The sequence below is a fragment of the Ruditapes philippinarum genome, unplaced genomic scaffold (genome assembly GCF_026571515.1).
Source record: "Ruditapes philippinarum isolate M1 unplaced genomic scaffold, ASM2657151v2 ctg1121_1_1_1_1, whole genome shotgun sequence".
Taxonomy (NCBI): domain Eukaryota; kingdom Metazoa; phylum Mollusca; class Bivalvia; order Venerida; family Veneridae; genus Ruditapes; species Ruditapes philippinarum.
Window position 1 is genome coordinate 119,811 of NW_026863901.1, and position 21,485 is coordinate 141,295.

General features: G+C 32.8%; 1 protein-coding gene across 1 annotated transcript; it reads right to left on the reverse strand.

Annotated features, from left to right (window-relative positions):
- Positions 1-5,379: 5,379 nt before the first annotated feature.
- On the reverse strand, positions 5,380-21,126 carry LOC132723758 (solute carrier family 4 member 11-like). The gene is made up of 20 exons (XM_060708534.1): positions 21,074-21,126; positions 17,643-17,773; positions 17,268-17,305; positions 16,753-16,963; positions 16,081-16,162; positions 15,539-15,662; positions 14,180-14,219; positions 14,020-14,111; positions 13,593-13,674; positions 13,327-13,448; positions 12,529-12,694; positions 12,086-12,176; positions 11,562-11,635; positions 11,081-11,300; positions 10,479-10,585; positions 7,700-7,868; positions 7,200-7,373; positions 6,707-6,902; positions 6,293-6,462; positions 5,380-5,599 (listed from the first exon to the last, which is right to left on the reverse strand). The coding sequence occupies exons 1-20, from the start codon at positions 21,109-21,111 to the stop codon at positions 5,539-5,541; spliced, it is 2,388 nt and encodes a 795-aa protein (XP_060564517.1). The 5' UTR covers positions 21,112-21,126; the 3' UTR covers positions 5,380-5,538.
- Between the last annotated feature and the right edge of the window lie 359 nt (positions 21,127-21,485).

The following is a 21,485-nucleotide window of genomic DNA, read 5'->3' on the forward strand; positions in this document are numbered from 1 at the left end:
CCCGTCCCAGGGGGTCATAGATTTTTTCCCTATGTGCATATAGTAAAAACTTAAAAAATCTTCTTTTAAAGAACCCAAAGAGCTAGAGCTAAGATATTTAGCATGAAAACATCTTCTTATGAGTGTCTACCAAGTTTTGTTCAAATAAAAAGCCCTGGGGTCAAAATTGGGCCCCGCCCCAGGGGGTCATTGATTTTTCCCTATATGCATATTATGAGTAAAAAACTTAAACAAAAATCTTCTTTAAAGAAACTCAAGAGCTAAGAGCATAAGATATTTAAAAGCATTGAAACATGTTCTAATGGGTTGTCTACCAAGTATGTTTCAAAATAAAAGCCCTGGGATCAAAACTGCCCCGCCCCGGGGTCATTGATTTTCCTTATACGTGGTATAGCAAAAAAACTTAAAAATCTTCTTTGAAGATCAAAAACCAAATAGCTTGAGTTTAGATATTATACATGAAACATCTTTAAGTAAATATCTACAAAGTTTGTTCAAATAAAAGCCCGGGGGTCAAAACTGGCCCGGGCCCCAGGGGTGTCATTGTTTTAACTATATGTGTATATATATAGTAAAAACTTAAAAAATCTTCTTTTAAAAAACCCAATGAGCTAGAACTTAGATGTTTAGCATGAAACATCTTCTTATCATCAAATTTTAGCCCTTGGGTAAAAATTGGGCCCGGGGGGGGGGGGCTATATACAGGTGAGCGACCTTCAGGGCCATCATGCCCTCTTGTTTATAATTGTAGCGCTGAAACAGTGTTATATTTCTGTCATTTATTTAAAATTTCACACGACTTTTATTTGGTAAAAGTTGCATGTTAATTCATAACAAAGTTGTTTACTCAGAAATGGTTGGAATTGTTTGTTTAGATTAAATTGGGTTGTACCTTTGTTTTTAAAGACTATTTCAATGTGTGCTGTTCAGTTAGGTTGAAACAGAGATTATATGAATAAATCAAACTTAAGATTATGCAAATTTCATTTAGATAACAACATTATTCAGTATTGTGAAAATTATAGAGCCATAGTTTATATAATCCCATAGTAAGGTCTCCAACTTCAATACTTCAGTCTGTTTGTAATTTGTTATTTTTATTGAAAGTGTAATCATGAAAAGTGTGATGGCAACTTTTGTTCTACTGTAGGAATATACCAATACTTAGTAATATTTGGTCAGTTCATTAAGATCAATTTTTGCCTCTTTCATGTATAATATAGAATGTATATGGAAAATTAAACACAACTTGGGCTAAATACATCATGGTTGTATTTCCTTTATATTATATAAGTTACAATCAGTTTACATAGAGTGAAATTATGAAATGTTCACACTGTTATAACTGTATCAATTGAAACTACTGACTGCTTGCTGCTAAAACACTTATACCACCTTCATAGAGCTAGGCCAGTGCTGCTCACCAGACTAATGGTGGTGGTAGTTTACGCTCTGGATCACAACAGTAAGCCACATTGAAGTCACCAGAGCAAAGTTCTAAAAACCTTATTATGCCCCCCTTTGAAGAAGAGGGGGTATATTGTTTTGCTAATGTCGGTCTGTCTGTCTGTCGGTCTGTCCGTCGGTAGACCACATGGTTTCCGCTGATTATCTTGAAAAGTATTTATCACAAAGTCTTCATATTTCACATAGTGATTGGTCATAACTAGTAGATGACCCCTATTGATTTTGGGGTCACTAGGTCAAAGGTCAAGGTCACAGGGACCTTAAATGTCAAAATGGTTTCCTCTGATTATCTTGAAAAGTATGTATCACAAAGTCTTCATATTTAAAATAGTGATTGGTCTTCACTAGTAGATGACCCCTATTGATTTTGGGGTCACTAGGTCAAAGGTCAAGGTCAAAGGGACCTTAAAATGTCAAAATGGTTTCCGCTGATTATCTTGAAAAGTATTTATCACAAAGTCTTCATATTTCACATAGTGATTGGTCTTAACAAGTAGATGACCCCTATTGATTTTGGGGTCACAAGGTCAAAGGTCAAGGTCACAGGGACCTTAAATGTCAAAATAATTTCCGCTGATTATCTTCAAAAGTGTGTATCACAAAGTCTTCATATTTCACATAGTGATTGGTCATAACTAGTAGATGACCCCTATTGATTTTGGGGTCACTAGGTCAAAGGTCAAGGTCACAGGGGCCTTTAATGTCAAAATGGCTTTCGTTGATTTTTCCATAATTGAACACTTCCATGTACCCATTTTGGCAAGTTTCTGTAATAAAATTACCAATTATGTGAGTCAATGGCTAGAAAGGGGGGTATATGTGTCGTTCGACATTCTTGTTGTTCCTTGGCTGGCAGTCAAGCAGTTTATTAGTGTTACCTTCACTTTGGCAAGGAACTGATAACTTCTGTACATGCCAGAGCAGAGGTACAGTGCAAATGAATGTGGAAAAGATTTCATGATCAGTCTGTCACAATGAACGTGATTTAGAAACTCCTTGAACTGTGAATAAGTATTTCAAAATTGTAGTTCTGCAAGCCTATTGTTTCAGCGAAAGGGGTCAGGAACAAATAACTGCAATGTTTAATATGTGCTTAAGTCATTATGTAAGTTCTTATTTCTGATACATAACAAACTGATAAAAACTGGTTGATCTTGCATGTATATAGCTCTGGATGTTGTGTTAAATTGAACGCTTGTATTTAATGAGGTTACAATTTTTTTAATTGATGATTTTTCTCATTTTATTTTTTGGCCTATGTTATTAGTGGGAAATGGATAAAAAGTAATAAAATCACTGTTCCCTGATACTTGAAATACACATTACTTAGTACATTAGTTGTAGATGCTTTTTTTATCAAAATTATTTTTAGAAATGATATAGTATCAACTTCCTTTGTTTTATGATAGATGTACAAAAATCTTTCTCCTGAAGCTTTTGAATTTTGATGCTTGCTTTCTTTATTTGCATTATTGAAATCCTGTTTATATAACTTATCTAATATAGGTCCCCACATAGATTTTGATACTTCATACATTATAAACTATAGATAATTTTTCTCTCATGACAAATATCTTTATTTACTTATTTCATGTATATTTAACTAATGGTCCATGTTCATGTTTTTTCCCATGGTCCAGTCATATATATATGATTCTCATGGTTCATGCATATTATTTTTGTAGTCATTATGTTTTATTCTTGTAGTAATGGGTTGTATAGGTTTTATGGTTCAGATATACACATAGTAATATATAGAATGAATTCATATATACACCCCTAACCCAAGTACTGTTCAAAAAGACAGTATATCTCTGTAGAGTATGCAAGATATTATTTGATGCGATAATTAAATAACTTTGTTCAAAATTTTTGTAGTATCTTTTAAAAGGTAGTCTTACTGTAATGCTTTCCCGCCAAAAAAAATTAACATCAGCCAATATTGTACCATTACGGTTATAGATTATTTACAATCACTCATCCTTTATTTGTATGTACTAAATTCTGGTTATAAACGGTTAAAAATCATTGATTACCAAAGATTGTGAAAAATAACGTTCTGGAAAAGACCGATTAATTACCATTTTGGCCAATGTTAGAATATTTTTTTTGGCTGGAAAGCATTACAGTAAGACTACCTTAAACTATGATATTATCATAAATCATAAATATTCTGTATGAAGAAGAATGACATTAGGATTATGTATTATCTGATTTGTGTTCTATTAAAATATGCATGTGGTGTCATAGCAATTCTTAACTTTATCTTATAACTGAAATATATTGACATACATTTTTTTCTCTCTTATGAAACGTTTAACTAAGGTTGTGATAACTTAGAGAGAAAGTTGCTTCTAAAGTCTCTTGCCTTGGCATTGCAAAGGTAGTTCAAGTTATGAGAATGTCTTCCCTTGGCACATCAAACATGGTTTAGGTTAGATTCTTACCTGATTATTGTAATAAACATAGGCAGAACTTGAGTGAGAAGTACAGGGTTGTAGTGTTATTTGTCTTGTTTACTAATAGAGGAAATGTTGTCAAGACTTGTAAGTCATTATTATTATCATATATGCTGAAATAAATTTAATGATACTATACCATGCCAACTTGAAGTCAGTGCCTACAGTTCACTGTGCCATCATTTCTAGGTCGCTTATATAGGACTGTTGATTTATAATATTCACTTTCTATTCCATTGTCATAGAATTTTTCAAATCTTGTTGTTTGTTTTCTAAAATTAATTCTTCATTTAGTAGCTCTGCTGTTTTAATAAATTGCTTATTTTGACCAACAAAAATTGCCTATCTTTAAATTGAGCAATTACTTTTTGCAGGTCTTTAGTTTGGTCCGACAAAGTTCGATTTTTTTAATAATTATCACTGTGAATCAAATATTGCAGTGTTATGAGATTTTTACATTACAGAAGCAATAGGGAAAAAAAGAATTGACTTGATTTGTTCGTGGATTCTTGATAATTTTACTCTTAATGATAATTAAGACTGGTTACCATTTGGCGACTTTGATTTGTTTTTGACAATTTGTTAAGATATTGATGAATTTCAATTTATATTGTATATGTTTATTCATTGTTCAGTTTTGTCACAATTTCGGATATTTTTGTCACATGTAGTATATGTTTTTATCTTGTATTTCTTACAGAAAAGTACATGTATATTGTAATTTTTGTAGTATCTTTATAATGATGAAGACTTTTAGATATCTTGCATATAAACTGATGACGTATATACTGTGTGTTGTTTTTCTTTCAATACTTCTAGTCAGGCAGACGTTCATGTAATGTTACAGAAAAGATCACCCTTGTTGTAAATTCAACATCAGTGGTTTTACTGGAGATGCAATGACTTCTTTCCACTTATTGCTTGCCACAACCTTTAGAAACAGATTTGTTTGCGTTGGAATTATTTTGAAGCGTTGGAATTATTTTAAAGCGTCGCCATGCGCTTTCCTCTTTCTTTGTACATCCACATTACAGCCAAAACATCCTAAATTACAGTCGTACTATGATGTGCTATTTTGTTCATGCTAAACAGCAATTAAACCCATATGGTGGAACCGTGATTAGCATTTGCCACCAGTATAGAGACAGGCCACCCTGTATACCTGTGCAGTCCGACCCGCTCGACTAACTTTAAATTTTCATCTTAATATCCCAAAATAATAATGGACAGTTACACAAATGAAAGCTAGAACAGTCCATTTCGGAATTTCGGCTGGTTAAGGGTTAAACCGTTAATCTCTGGCCAGAAATATAAAACTTACCATGATGTAAAGTGGTACATGATCTTGAAAAATCACATGTGCACTTCATAGCACACTAACATTTCAATAAGAAGGAGGAACACATTTTATTATATCATGTATTGCTAAATGTGTTGAATGAATGACAAAACAAGTGGGCTTTTTTTTAAATAAAATATTTTACAATATAAAATCATATATATTTCCGAATACAAAGTATATATGTATATACATTTGTACACTTAATTTACAAAAAGTCTATATACTGAATCAACTGTAAATGCTATCACTTAAAAATATTTCTTTGTCCATTTAATGACCATCTAAGGCTGACAGGTACTTCTGGGAAATAATCTTAGGTACCACTTTGTGTCTGAAAGTTATATAATAATACATGAACATCAAAGCAACAGAGTGATTCAATGAAAAAAATAGGTTTTACATGGCTAAGTAATGTTTGGCCAAATGTGTGTATTTCATGTATACATTTATTTTTATTGTCCTTTGCTTATTTTACCAATACCGAACTATTTTTTCTAATTCCTTTTAAGATTACACGAAATGTTTTGAATAATGACTAAATATAAAATAGGTTTTGCAAGTAAGCTGGTAAATATTCGTCCAAATAATTCGAAAAAGATCACCATATAGAAGGCTTCATATAATATTTGACTTGCCAGACAATCACATAGAGCTTACAGATGACAAATATCTTTACTATGAGGAATTAAAGTATATCACAGATTAACAGAAATGCAATTTTATCATAAAAACAATAATAATTTAGTCACTAATTTGAGCCGTGTCATGACAAAACCAACATAATGGGTTTGCGACCAGCATGGATCCAGACCAGCCTGCGCATCCGCGCAGTCTGATCAGGATCCATGCTGTTCGCTAACCAACCCTATTACAAGTAGATTAACTGATAGCGAACAGCATGGATCCTGATCAGACTGCGTGGATGCGCAGGCTGGTCTGGATCCATGCTGGTCGCAAACCCATTATGTTGGTTTTGTCGTGACAAGGCTGATTTGATATAAAATACAATGATAATTTACGTTACCTAATTGGCATCAGAAACATGATAAGTATAGGGAAGACCATTTTCATGTAAGGTATAGGCGAGAATCCGAATATACAGAGAACCAGTAACTGTAACAACTGTATTGCTGTAAATGTGTGGATTTTACGTTGTGGTACCCGGCGTATATAGTGGTTGGGTGGATAGGCAGACTGAAAGAAAAAACAACAGAAGCATTGACATTATTGTGAAAGTTTCAACTGGAATAAATAATGATGATACCCCCGCGATCCCCCAATGTCACGTGAGCGGGGTCAGAGTTACAGGCGGTGCATGATTATAACAAAAAAAATAAACATTGAGTACATGTTTTTATTATTTCTAAAGCTAGTTTTAATTAAAATAAGGAAACGAGACATGAGCTATAGATATATAAGCAAAATTTCAGCAAAATACCTGTTCTGTGAAGAAAAGCTGAATTCTGTCAAACAGTTGATTACCATATAGTGCAGTTATAGCCACGTAAAGGAATAGACCGTCCAGCACCGGTGACGGTATATATGATAGTGGGTATGGTAGGAGAAACATAGATAATCCAATCATCACGTGAGAGATAATCCCTGTCAATCTGGTTTCTCGTACATGTACAACACTGTTAAAACACAAAATATATACTTACATACATGTGTGAAATGTGTATTGCCTTAAAACTCAATGGTAATGCAACTGCACTCAAATAATGTTAAGATTTAAATGATTTACTTCATGCCAGTCTATTTACCCTTTATATAGCGGCCTGAAACCACATTAAACGTTAACAGTTCCTTACTTAAATTCTACTTTACTTGTAGAAACATCTGTTTAAAATTATGATACAGGACAATTTTTGTATCATTTAGGTATACAAATGGCATAAATAAATGAACTAGTGAACAAAAAACTTTCATACATTTGTTGCACGTGTCCCTGGTCAACTCTTTCTTCTACATCTGCTAGAGCTTTCACGTGCAGTGGGGAGTGAGGCAGGGCGGCGTGTACCCATGGTAACGTAAATATTGAGAGGAACCCGTTTATTATAGCAACAGTAAATAGATCCCAGTGATACGCCGCTCCTTTCTTCAACCTGATAGACAAAAACGTTTGAAAAAAATACATGCATTTTCAAATTTGCAAACGTTCAAACAGGTAACCCATTTAGATTTGTCGTCTGGTTTAATTATTTATTACATACTATATAAAATAATAACACGTTTACTTTGAATGGTCACAATTATTACCAAAAGAGACATCGTAGACGTTCTTAAAGCATTGCCTTCGTAACGATGGTATCGCTGAATTGTGTAATACGAGTGTACACCACTGTCCGATTTAACGCTTGTTGGCTAGGTTTTGTAAAATGGTAAAATGTTTAAATTTGAATTAAATAAGAAAGTGAAAGAAATTGTTTACTTGTTGGAAGGTGTATTTACTAAGGCGCTGGATATGTTTTGATCCATGAAGAAAAGTAGGGAGAGGCTGAAGCCGAGCCCAGCACCGGCAATCACTGCAGGCCACGGCAACGTATGTAACGGTGCTAACTCAAATAACGTTGTCTCAGCTACATATTTGAATGGCTTCACTAAAAAGAAAAATAACCAGTGATGAGAATATATATAGTGCACGTAACGCATACATAAACTAATCGATCAATGTGAATCTTAACCCATTACGCGATATACACGCCTTTTAATGCCTTTTTCACCCCCGCTCTTTCTGTTGTCTCAAATGGTAAAAAAAATGCCTTATTTAGGCCCCCAACACTTGTTTTTGTTTTGAGAAATGATGTTTAAACAAGAGGGCCATGATGGCCCTGAGGTCGCTCACCTGTATATAGCCCCCCCACACACACCCATAAGAAGATGTTTCATGCTAAACATCTAAGCTCTAGCTCATTGGGCTTTTTAAAAGAAGATTTTTTAAGTTTTTACTATACACATATAGTTAAAAACAATGACACCCCTGGGGCGGGGCCAGTTTTGACCCCAGGGCTTTTATTTGAACAAACTTTGTAGACACTTACTAGAAGATGTTTCATGCTTAAGATCTAAACTCTAGCTATTTGGGTTTTTTTAAAAGAAGATTTTAAGTTTTTGCTATACACATATAAGGAAAATCAATGACCCCCGGGGCGGGGCCAATTTTGACCCCAGGGCTTTTATTTGAACAAACTTTGTAGACACTCACTAGAAGATGTTTCATGCTTAATATCTAAACTCTAGCTATTTGGTTTTTTTCAAAGAAGATTTTTTTAAGTTTTTGCTATACACATATAAGGAAAATCAATGACCCCGGGGCGGGGCCAATTTAGACCCCAGGGCTTTTATTTGAACAAACTTGGTAGACACCTATTAGAACATGTTTGATGCTAAATATCTTAGCTCTAGCTCTTTGAGTTCTTTAAAAGAAGATTTTTTCATGCTAAACATCTAAGCTCAAGCTCATTGGGCTTTTTAAAAGAAAATTTTTAAGTTTTTACTATACACATATAGTTAAAAACAATCACACCCCTGGGGCGGGGCCAGTTTTGACCCCAGGGCTTTTATTTGAAAATACTTTGTAGACACTTACTAGAAGATGTTTCATTCTTAATATCTAAACTCTAGCTATTTGGGTTTTTTCAAAGAAGATTTTAAGTTTTTGCTATACACATATAAGGAAAATCAATGACCCCCGGGGCGGGGCCCATTTTGACCCCAGGGCTTTTATTTGAACAAACTTTGTAGACACTCACTAGAAGATGTTTCATGCTTAATATCTAAACTCTAGCTATTTGGTTTTTTTCAAAGAAGATTTTTTAAGTTTTTGCTATACACATATAAGGAAAATCAATGACCCCCGGGGCAGGGCCAATTTAGACCCCAGGGCTTTTATTTGAACAAACTTGGTAGACACCTATTAGAACATGTTTGAAGCTAAATATCTTAGCTCTAGCTCTTTGAGTTTCTTTAAAAGAAGATTTTAAGTTTTTACTATATGCATATAGGGAAAATCAATGACCCCCTGGGGCGGGGCCAATTTTGACCCCAGGGCTTTTATTTGAACAAACTTGATAGGCACTCATTAGAACATGTCTCATGCTAAAAATCTTAGCTCTAGCTCTTTGCGTTCTTTAAAAGACGATTTTTAAAGTTTTTTCTTTCGGTTTGCCATGGCAACCAGAGTTCTGCATGGAATTAAATTCTTTGAACAATTTTTAAAGGTGACCACCAAAGGAACATTCCTGTGAAGTTTGGATGAAATTGGCCTAGTGGTTTATGAGGAGATGTCATTTAAAGTAAAAGTTTACGGACGACGGACGACGGACGGACGACGACGGACGCCGGACGGACGCCGGACGAAAAGCGATCACAAAAGCTCACCCTGTCACTTTGTGACAGGTGAGCTAAAATGTGACCTTTTTCGGGGCGGGCCCAAAAAAAAATACTAGGGGGGTTAAAAAAGGGTGTCCCCGTTGTTTTTTGGGTTTAAAGGGGGCCATCCCCCTATCCCCCAAAAAAATTTTGACTTGTGAGAGGCTAAAAATGACCCCAGATCGATTATAAGGTAACGTGTAACCAACGCGGAAAAGCGTTTGACTCCATCTCAATCCATTAAGAAGTTGCAGCACTTTGAACTCAATTTTGATGGAAAAAATCAATGCAAAATAGTGATTTTTGTTAATTTTGAGATGTCCCCTCGTTGCCATGGTAACAGGAAATTTAAGCCTGAGCATGTTGCTGCAAAGGCAATGGTCCAGTCAACACTTGTGCCAAGTTTGATTTGTATTGAAGCAGTTTTTATAGTTTTATAGCAATTGATCTTGTAATTGGAGACTTTTGAAGCAGTTTTTATAGTCTTATAGCAATTTGATCTTGTAATTGGAGACTTTTCAATTAAAACAGCCATTTTTCACAAAATGCTCATGAAGTAATGGGTTTACTATGCAACTGATATAAATTATTCTCTCCCCAACCCCACCGTTTTCTTTTCATTTCTAAAATGATTTTTGTAACTAAGGACCAATTTCTCGTTGCACTGGTCCTAAAGCTTAATTTCCGTTTTTTTAACAAAAAATTAATTTCACTGCGACACTCTACCTGTAAGGCTTTTACACCATTTGAAATATAATTGCGACCTTATTTAAAAATGAAACAAACAAATTTTACAAATCATGAAAAAAAACTATTTTATACTTTATATATATACTTACATGCAACTGCATTGAATACATATGAACCAAAGAAAGACATTATAAGTACTGCTGCTGGTAAAGCGTAATCTGCAAGTAGCTCTCTCTTACCGGCAGTCAGAAATGGTCTACAAAATAAAATATGTGTCTGAAACGGTCATATGTATATATAGCAATGATTGCATATTAAGCTCCAAATCCTTATCAAGTTTTAGTTTAAATAATTAACTGGCAAATTGCTTACCTATTGCCTTATTTCTTTAACATTTTCAAAAAGCCAATATTGCATTTTATAAAATATCTTTTAAGCATTGCATTTCAAACGCTCGCTGTATATTCTAAAAACAGTCTTTTAAATATTTCATCTTAAGCCATGCATTCAAGATTACCCTGTTCCTTTTGCTTCGATCTATTACAAAAATATTTTTTGTAAGCATCGTCATTCAAACATTGTATTTTAAGCAGTTACTTTAAAACACTTTCACTTAAACACTTCTTTTGTAAACACATTGTCTTGTCATTAATTAAAATGCTAGAATACTTTATAAGCACGACAAAGTTGTAAATAAATTGCAAAACAAAACAATGAAATTCAATATTCATTTGCAGAATTTGTAACTCACGTTTTCGTAAAGTTGAACAGTGTGATTCCAAACCAAACGGTACCGAGCATAAGTAGTAGAAAGAGTATACTGTTCTCCTTCAAGCACGGGTGATGGATGGTAGTAGATGTATCAGTGACATTAGTTAGGTCAATGCTCGTGTTAGTTGTTACGTTAGTCACAGAGTGATCTGTATTAGTTGGCGGGAAACAGTCGGGAGTGTAGTAATACTTGTTAAAATCTGTAGAAACATCAATGTTAGATATTGGTATAAAGTAAATAGATTAATAGAATATTGGCCGATATTACTCAGTTGTTATCATGGTTATTTCTATATAAAATGCGTTGCATATCATGCTATACATGCTACAAAAGTTTGTTTGTTAATAGAAATAAATATAGAAAGAGAAAATATATTTCATGATTGTTTAATAGTAAGAGGACAAAGGTTGTGGGTTATAGGGTTATATCACGATTAAACATTGGCTGATGATAAGATTACCTTTTATTGTGTCTTTAATGGCATCGGCAGAAAATGCAAATGTGATAAATAGTGAAAATATTTCTTCTGTAGATCTGAAAATATGATTGGTAAATCTTTCAAAATAATTGATTAAACATTTTTAATATATAATTTATCTCTTCCATGTAATATATTGATCGCGGTAAAGTCTCCAACTTACCAATGTGTTTCATTACTTATATCAAGTTGTAAATATGTTTTTACTCTGCTAATCAGTAACGGTTTGACATTATATACGTACAAAGTATTACTTATAATTCAATTGTAAATGTTTTTGTCCATCTTTATTTTACCAAAAGATTTGTAAAGTGTGAGGTCAGCCACATGGACATTGCATTAGCAAACGTAAAATCTAAACAAGTGTTTGATGTCCTTTTTTCTAAAATTACCATAAACATGACTTAAAATAAGGTCAATCAATCGGTCTATCAATCGACAACTGTTAAAACAGAAAAATAAATTGAGAATAAATACAGATGTCAAAACTACACCTGATTATTTACCTGGATGAGAATTTCATAAGTTTGCTGAGATTGGTAACAGAGTAGATAATGAGAAAGAAACAATTCCAGAGACCGACACATGAGAACATGGGTTAAAGTGAGATAAAAAATTTCACAAATGCGAAATTTATGAAAAAAAATCAAATATGTTCGTTAAATGAAAACTAAAATGTTAAAAAAAATAAAATAAACTCCTGAGAGTATAAATATACAAGTAAAGTATTGTAAGATGACAATAAAACGAAAAATCTTATAGGAAAATGTAAAAAATTTAATGAAGTCGGTGGGGAGCGTAAGTATAATTTTAATTTTAAATTTTCCCTTATTTTTTCCCGGATTCAAAAGCAGCCTACCATGTTTATGATTGTATGTACTATTGTGACATGTAATAAAAGTACATGAATTTATATTAATATAGCGAAACTGACTGGGAAAATATGTTTAATAGAAGCCTCTCCAAATATCTATAGACAAACAGAAGAAGAAAATCTTACTCTTGGTGTACAGGGCCAGCGGCGCAGTAGTCAGAAGTACAATGAGAGGTTGACCTCCAAACAACGCAAATATTATACCTCCTGCACATTGTGAGAATAAAATCTTTTTTACCCCTGAAATGTATAAATGTTGACTTAATGTAAATATTACATGACATTGATGGAGATGATTTTTCCTAATACAAATATAATTCAATCTACAATCTGCACATTCTACAACCTTGTAATCAAGTGTCTGAAATTGCATGCTGAGATCTTAAATCGCCTTATAGGCACTTTTTGTTACAAAAGCCTTATATTTTCTCTCAGCTTATTTGTTTATATAATTAGTAAAAAACAGAAACATTAGGGGAGATAACTAAAGTAACAATTTGAGAATACTTAATACTAGTACTCGCAATGCTAATATGAGCCGCCTCATGACAAAACCAACATAGTGCGTTTGCGACCAGCATGGATCCAGACCAGCCTGCGCATCCGCGCAGTCTGATCAGGATCCATGCTGTTCGCTATCAGTTTCTCTACTTGTAATAGAGTTGGTAAGCGAACAACATGGATCCTGATCAGACTGCGCGGATGCGCAGGCTGGTCTGGATCCTGCTGGTCGAAAACCATTATGTTGGTTTTGTCATGAGGCCCTCTTTTTTTTCTAGATTTAAAAAACAAATGAAAATGTTTATTGCACACCCGTGAACGTTTTTTTATATTTATTTGAAAAATATTAATGTCTTTTTCGTTAACTTCCAAAATTGCGCCATTAGTATTGTTATCATTCAACATTCCAAACGCTATATTTGGTAATACACACGCAAAATACAGAAACAGTGTGGTAGATATAAGCTTCTGTGGCGTCTTGTATCCGATAACCCCTGAAAAATAAAATATTTTTATGAAGTATTTTTTTATTTTTCTGAATGTTTATATCAAATTAAAATTCACCCAATTCATATACAATTTACTTTAGAGTTTAATCACAAAAAAACAAGTGTGTATAAAATAAGTAACAGTCATACCATCTTTATAATCGGACCAGTAATGTGGAAGTCTCCTTTTGATGTCCTGGATCATTCCACGACCAATGGGACATTTTAACTTCTGTAATTAAATGTATAATTTAATTTTAATGCTCTGGATATAAAATTAATGCATAGATCCGAAACTTTTAATTATTTTATTATATAATTATTTGTACCGCCAAAATATGTAGGGACGTCAAGCTAGAAGTGGAGAGAATTACATACAATAAGATTTTAGCTTTCAGTTCAGTCAACTCTATTATATTATAGTAATTAATTATTGTATGTTGTATAATTCTCTTGGAAATTGTAATTTGAGAAAAATATGTTTAAACCAAACATGAAAGTATATTTACTAATGATGGAAGCACTCACTAGTTAAGTACTTATATAAGAAATGAGACAAAAGGTCTCATATTATTACCTCTTTTTCATCGTCCTCGAAGGGATTCTTGGGGAGTAGTAAATGTGATTTCCTGTTTTCAGGAATGCTCTTTTCTCGAATGGGAAGGCGCCCTCTCCGAAGTATTTCCTGAACTTTCCCGTGGCTGCCCCTTAACGTCCCAAAACTGTCCGGAAAATACGTGCGAAAGGCGACCAGTTCAAAGCTGTTTTTGTACTTTTCTAAAATGGATGAAGTTTTTTGTAAAAAAAAGTCGTGTACATATCGACAGGGAAAATTTTCTGTATTTCTTGTTTTATGATTAATTCCCCTTAATGCAATTTTTAATAAAAATGGTCTATGGTCTAAACATGAAAATAAATGGGGAATATTCATGAGGTAATGCAGCAGGGGGGGTGTAAAAAATAAAGGAGAGTGTAAAACCATTGAAATTTTTTTTGCTTCTTATAAAGCGCAAAGAAATATGAACATTAAAAAAGCGAAAAAAAATATTTTTTCCTTAAGAATTGGGATAGGGTCTTGAAGGAGACAATTCCCTCTTTTTTTCTAAACAAATAAATTATAAAAATGTACAGTTTTCTAAAAGATATATTATTTAATGTCATTAATTTTTTGTAAATTTGATGGATAGATAAATGATATTTGTTAAAAAAAATAAAGTGATAAAGTCTATAATGTTTTTGAAACCTCGTTTCTGCAATAAATGTTTTTGATTTTTAAAAATTTTAACTTTATTAAAAACCAAGTGAAAAAGTTTTGGAGATTGAGACCCATTCATAAAACAAATTCCGGGCGTAACGAGATTACAATCGTCCCAATCAATATTTATGTTTTTCATTTAAAACTTTTTTAGCTTTATAATAAAACCAGTACTTTTTCACAGAAATTTCCATTATTTCAAGGGGGTTCTCAAAAAAAACAGACAAAAGTTTTACCGCTTTTTGATCAAAAAAGGGCGGGTTGAGTTGACAGTTTTTTAATGGGATTCTATGGGAAAATATTGCTTTTTATAAATGATTTTTTAATAAGTTTTTTTATTCCGTAATTAAGTACGTGCTTTAAAAACAGACTGGTTTTTTCCCAGCTTTCAATGTACTAGAAAAACGTCCCCTTTTAAATTTTTACAAGCTTAAATTTTAAAAATTTTCATCCTTAAATAAGGAAAAACCTTCTCTTTTTTTGAAGATTTCCCTAGTTTTGTATACTGGGGAAGGCCATGATGGTTTGTACTGGTCGCTCAGGTAGAATCCCTTGCCGCCAGCAGACAAAGGGTAATCAAACGGGATTTGTTCGATAGCCGATATATACATGAATAGATACATCCTGTGTTTACTTCTGGGTCAGTTTGATTACATGTCAATGATTTTCAATGTCATTAAAAACACATGTTCAATTAATGATGTAAATACATAGAGAAACAGCTGTTCCGTGCTCAGATATCTGAAGATTATGAATGCCTTAAGCCGCAAGAAAATTATTTTTCAACGTTTTTGCATTTTACTAAAAATAACGTCTGGTTAATTTAATTTATAAGACTTACCTCTTTTGTAGGTGCAACTACGAGGATGAGGAACTGAACATCTTGACTGTTGGCGCCGAGATTAGCTGGGTTTGCCAAACGACAAATTACTACATGTCGTCTGCTTACTGACGGAACTTCGCATCTGTATAAAAAGGTTGAAGTTCAATACCTTATCATATCAACAACAGCATTATATTTAAGAAATGTGTCAGAACTTGTGATACATGGTTCTGTCCTAAGCCTGCTGGAAGTGATAAGCCTATGACAACAGTATAGAGCCAGGTCAGCCTGAAAATCAGTGCAGCCTTACTAGGCTATATGTTGCCTGACCAACTTTTAGATCCTTAAGAAGTTAACCAAAGCAATTCTATAGGTTTAGGGTTAACAGTAACTTTTCAATTAGTAAAGTGGAATTTCTTGAAATTCAAAATTCAGAATAGATCTTTATATCTATTAGTATAAATAAAAGCCGAACGGGTTATTAAACATATACCAAAAAGAAACAAATCTTCAGAACATATATAAATATAAATGCATTTTGGTACAAATAACCAACTCACAGAGCACATATCCATGACTGGTCAAAATATACGCCGCCATCACTTCTCGTCGTACCGTATATTGTTTTGGTTAGTATCTGAGCTGTATTAAGAATACAGAAAATAAAATTTGATATATGAAATATTTTATATGTTAACACGATGTGTACAAAGAGTATTGTTGTATAAACAATTATCCATCTAAATGTATAAGACCTCGCATTATTTTTCCTTTTGTTTTGTTTTATGGCGCGCAAACAACACAATTGAGGTCATATGGCGCCGAAACAGGAAAGATGATTTTGGCTAACCTCGGGTGTTACAAACTTAAAGTAACACCAGGGTTCAAAAACCACCTCAACTGCTGGACCTAAGAGAAGCATATACTCCAGTAATTCTAACCCAAATAGTCTCCTCTTACGACCATGCAGAGATAAACGGTTGCTGCAGTTTGATGCCCCAACCCTTAAAGGCAACATACCAGCCACAAGGGAAAATACCTAACATGCTTGGCTACATAGACTACAATATATAAGTAATATAACATGTAATTGTGGCATGAATGCGACATAATATTTCGTCTTTAACAACGTGATAATGATATATCTCAGAATGAACAAATTGAAACTATGCTACAAATTAAGAACCAATATTTTTGATACATGCTGATATTTAGAAGAAAACATTCCTTACCTGACTGATGACTAAACACAGCAGACATAGATTCAGCAGTTGAAAACTTATCCTCGCCTGTTTTATCATCTTTTATCTTCTCGAACATCACCTCGAGAATCTCGTCAAGCCCATTCTTGTCTAGGTTAAGCACCAGTAATGTTCTATCCAAGAAATTCTCAACGTCACGGAATGCTCGCACTTCGGTACCAAAATCTTTCAGAGGAATTTTCTAATAACAGAAAATAACCTGTTCTCAATAAATGTAAGATATTTTGAAGCCATGCAAGTTTTCATTTGTCTCTGTTTTGGTTTGTTTTGTTTTGTTTTTGCAAAGGCATGTCGTAATCACCATTATTTTTCACGAAAAAGTGCTCAAAAGTTGATAGTTATGCATCAATTAAAATGAATAATGTAATTCTAACAACAATACATCAAACTAAATGAATGCATGTACATGTAATGTTAAGTTAAAGCATATCTTTTTAGAGTTGCTATTTGCTTGATCATCATAATTATGCTTCAATTACGCTTACCTCAACCTTTGCGTGCAGGAGGGCTTCAAATTCATTTTCTAGTCAAAAAATAGAAAAGAAGTAATGGTAAAAATCAGAATACATTGTGGAATATTCGTATATTTCCAACGTATAAAAGATGAAATACATCACACATCGTTTACTTGCAAGCGATCAATATGAATATAAAACATGATTCTTAAAAGAACCATTACATTTGCTACAATGCATAATTCATATTTACTAAAATTGTTTTTGCTCATTAGATATCACATTAAGACAATAGATTCATGAAAATAAAACTTTTTTTCTGACTATTGTAATTTTATTAATGTACATTGTACATGTATACAGTATAGAAAGTTTTATCCAACAGTTTTATAAAAAAAAACATACCTTCTTCAATCCACACAGTTCTTGGTTTAGGATCATGTCCCTCTATGGTTGGCGTAGGTAACAGAGGGTAGTTGGGTGAAGTGTCCCCATTTGTTGTCTTTGTCTCATTTTCCGGGCTATCCATCGGATCACTGTTGAAATAGCAGGCAGTTTAGAATCTTGTATTAACCTATCTATAAAATCCTTATCGTCGGTTATTTCTCATTTTCTAGATAACACAATTATCCCAATAACCTTATCTCACATTTTACTGATGAGCTGAGTCCTGATTAATATCCAATCTCGTGGCTCTATTTCTCAATTATGACTTTATCTCAACACTTGATTCCCTGACAATTTTGAAACAAATAACAGAACAATACTCAATGTAATTATTATCACAGTTTAACACAAAACGAATATAACCACATTGATTGTACAATGTTTCGTACATTATCTAACTATTCGCAGCATATGTTTATAAAACCCATATGCATTGACAAAATATTTATGTTTATAAATTCCAGTATTGTAAATATAGAGAAAGCTGATGATGTAGCCAATATACATGTAAAACACACAGCAGTATTTGTCATGTATTGATGCATTATCAGTAACACGTGAAGAACAAATGTTCAAACTGTTTTAACCATCTATACATCTGTTTGATACAAGGTTATGACATATGACTCAAATACATGTATTCTCTTTCATAATCCATTGTTGTTCAAAGTGTTAATGGCGAATTGCGACCTAGAAGACACATGCAGATATTTATACATTATTTATCAATCTGAGAATATCACGTTTATTGTTAAAACTATTGATAAAGTAATGTTCAGACTTCCATTTTACTTTTTATAAAAAATGATTATATGTAAGAGGAGACAATGTGAACTACAAGAAGACAATGTTAACTAAGGGGAGCCAATGTGAACCAAGAGAAGACAATGTGATCTAAGAGAATGCAGTGGGAACCAAAAGTAAGCAATGTGAACTAAGAGAAGATAAATATGAAAGAGAAAACAATGTGAACCAAGAGGAGACGAAGACAATGCTAAGTAGGGGGAGACAATGTTAACTTAAAGAAAACAAGGTGAACTAAGATGATATATGAAAAAAGAGAGACTAAGATGTGAACTAAGAGGAGATAATTTGAACAAAGAGAAAACAATGTGAGAAAAGAGAATACAATGTAAACTTACAAAGAATACAATGTGAACAAAGAGACAGAGAGAAGACAATATGGACCAAGAAAATAGAATATGAACTTAGAGAATACAAAGTGAACTTTGGGAAGACAATGTGATCTAAGAAAAAAAACGTTAACTTAGAGGAGATAATTTGTGAACTAAATGGAGACAATGTAACCTAGTATGAGATAATGTGAACTAATAGTAAACAATGTTAACTAGAATAAAACAATGTGATCTTAGCATTGTAAAGACATTAGTCATACATAACTGAGAGGAGTTACTGGTGTCTTAATGAGTATTCTCTCATGTATTTTTCCTTTATTTTATTCTTATTAATGTTTATTGTTTATCTTTTTTTCGTTCCTGGCGTGAACAGTGTCTGGTCATATTGTACGAATATGTAGGGTAACTGGTTCTTAACTTGATTATAATATACAACCATTAGAAGGATTCAAAAATAATATAGCTGGCGAGGCTCATTAGAGAAGTATACGCGGGAAAATGATCTCAAAAATTTAAATAAAAAAGGAACACACCATTTTGATAATTCCAGTGTACATTTTAAATAGTTGGTCATACAGTTCATAATATGACAGAGCGGACCATATACTGTTGTTGTTTTTATCATTTATCTATGACTATGTTTATATAAGAAAAGATTAATGGTGATACGGTGATTAAACCTGAGTGATCAGTTGATAAAACCATCTATCTCTTTTGTAAATTTTGATAATAAATAACGCCCAAACAAATAGATAATTATTCATACCAAAAGTTTACATTATTGTAAACTGAGTTACTGTTACAATGATATACATTTATATTCATACGAAATTTAAGTCCAGAACCGTGTTTATTGTTTTGTTGTTATTGTTTGTTTTTGTTGTTGTTGTTTTACAATTTTTGTTGATTTTAATTTGGGTAATTTTTGCATTTCAAATGAACTAGAATAATGCAACTATCTCATTTTTGCAATGTATATTTTACATCACTTTGAATACATTTTGCATATGTAGACTAAAAGATACACATTAACCGCATTGCTGGGAAATTAATTGTCATTATAATTATGACAGTTTTATATAGAACGATATTTGTGGGGTGTTTTATCCAAAATTCACCTCTGAATATACAGAGTATATAGAAAGGTGAGCTTATCATTTTATCCTGAGAAAAATTTACTGTTTTGAATGAACATAATTATGTAAAAAACAACATATTTACTTTGTCACAGAATGGTTACTGAAAACAGGATTCACTGTATTATTTTCACATCCATTTGCAATATGATTTTTAGAAATTTTACCCCACACCCTACCACCGCCCAAAATAAATAATAATATAATAATAAATAAAATCAGCCTTCCTGTTATAGAAATAAGATAAGATAAAATATTTTCCGGCTTGCATTCACTTTGCATTAAGAAATGAAAATCGTTTCATAGATTAAACCTTTATGCATATTTGCCGTTTGGAAAAGGATATCATGGCGTGTGTTGCATCTACACAATTGGTAAAGATGTCACGGTTAAAACGTTTTACTTTTAAGTCCTTAAACCTTTGATGAAAAGTTCATTTTCTATGTCAAAAATAGTATTAAGTCAACAAAAATAGACACAATTTATTATGCCTATTTTATAGCATTTTATTGCCTAAAACATGAACACGATCAGCTAAAACTTGAAAATAACAAAGAAACATGGATGAGCTGCGTGACGACCCAGAATACGAGTACATCAATGATGTTTTGACGTATATTTAACACGTACAGTTTTGTATGAATGCTTTAACTATCTGCTGCAATTCAGACATATTACATGTACGTATACAAGCCAGAAAAAATATAAAACAAGACAAATAACAACCGCCTAACATTCCCACAAAAATAAAATGTCAGTAAGTGAATAAATGAATAAATAAATAAATAAATAAATAAATAAATAAATTATAAATAAATAAATAAATAAATAAATAAATTTTATTAAATACTTATAAATGAAATATGGAAAACTATCGATGAAATGAAATGCGTATTTTCATTTTTTTTTTTCGTATTTTTACTGTAAAAAATTATTTTTCACTGCAGTGAAACATATTTTCCGTATTTTCTACCGCCACTCATGAAATATTTATTTTCATACTCTCGATGAAAATAAATCCTATATTTATAGAAAAAACTTGAATATCCTCTATCTATTTTGAAAAAGTCAAAATGCATTATAAGCATACAATTGTTTTCAATTCAATCGTACTCACAGCCTATGATCTTCATGCACAAAGTTGACAGAAGGCATCTTACGTTACGTTTATTTCCTTGCCGTTTAATTAACAGCGACGTTATCTGATATGCAGCGCTTATCATAAAATAAGCCGTGTCATGACAAAACCAACGTAATGCGTTTGCGACCAGCATGGATCCAGACCAGTCTGCGCATCCGCGCAGTCTGATCAGGATCCATGCTGTTCGCTATCAGTTTCTCTACCTGTTATAGGGTTTGTAAGCGAACAGCATGGATCCTGATCAGACTGCGCGGATGCGCAGGCTGGTCTGGATCCATGCTGGTCGCAAACCCACTATGTTGGTTTTGTCATGACGCGGCTCAAATATCAAAATATACACATAAGTTAAAGTTTATAAAATAAAGAACTTAACCTGTCTGAAAATGAC

What these genes read in the sequence shown, in the direction of transcription:
- LOC132723758 (XM_060708534.1), bottom strand. Translation starts at nt 21,111, where the DNA reads ATGCCTTCTGTCAACTTTGTGCATGAAGATCATAGGCT. An exon ending in AACTGTGTGGATTGAAGAAG is followed by an intron (nt 17,306 to 17,642) that starts GTATGTTTTTTT and finishes TTTTTTGACTAG; the next exon opens with AAAATGAATTTGAAGCCCTC. An exon ending in CTGTTCAACTTTACGAAAAC is followed by an intron (nt 10,586 to 11,080) that starts GTGAGTTACAAA and finishes TTTATTTTGTAG; the next exon opens with ACCATTTCTGACTGCCGGTA.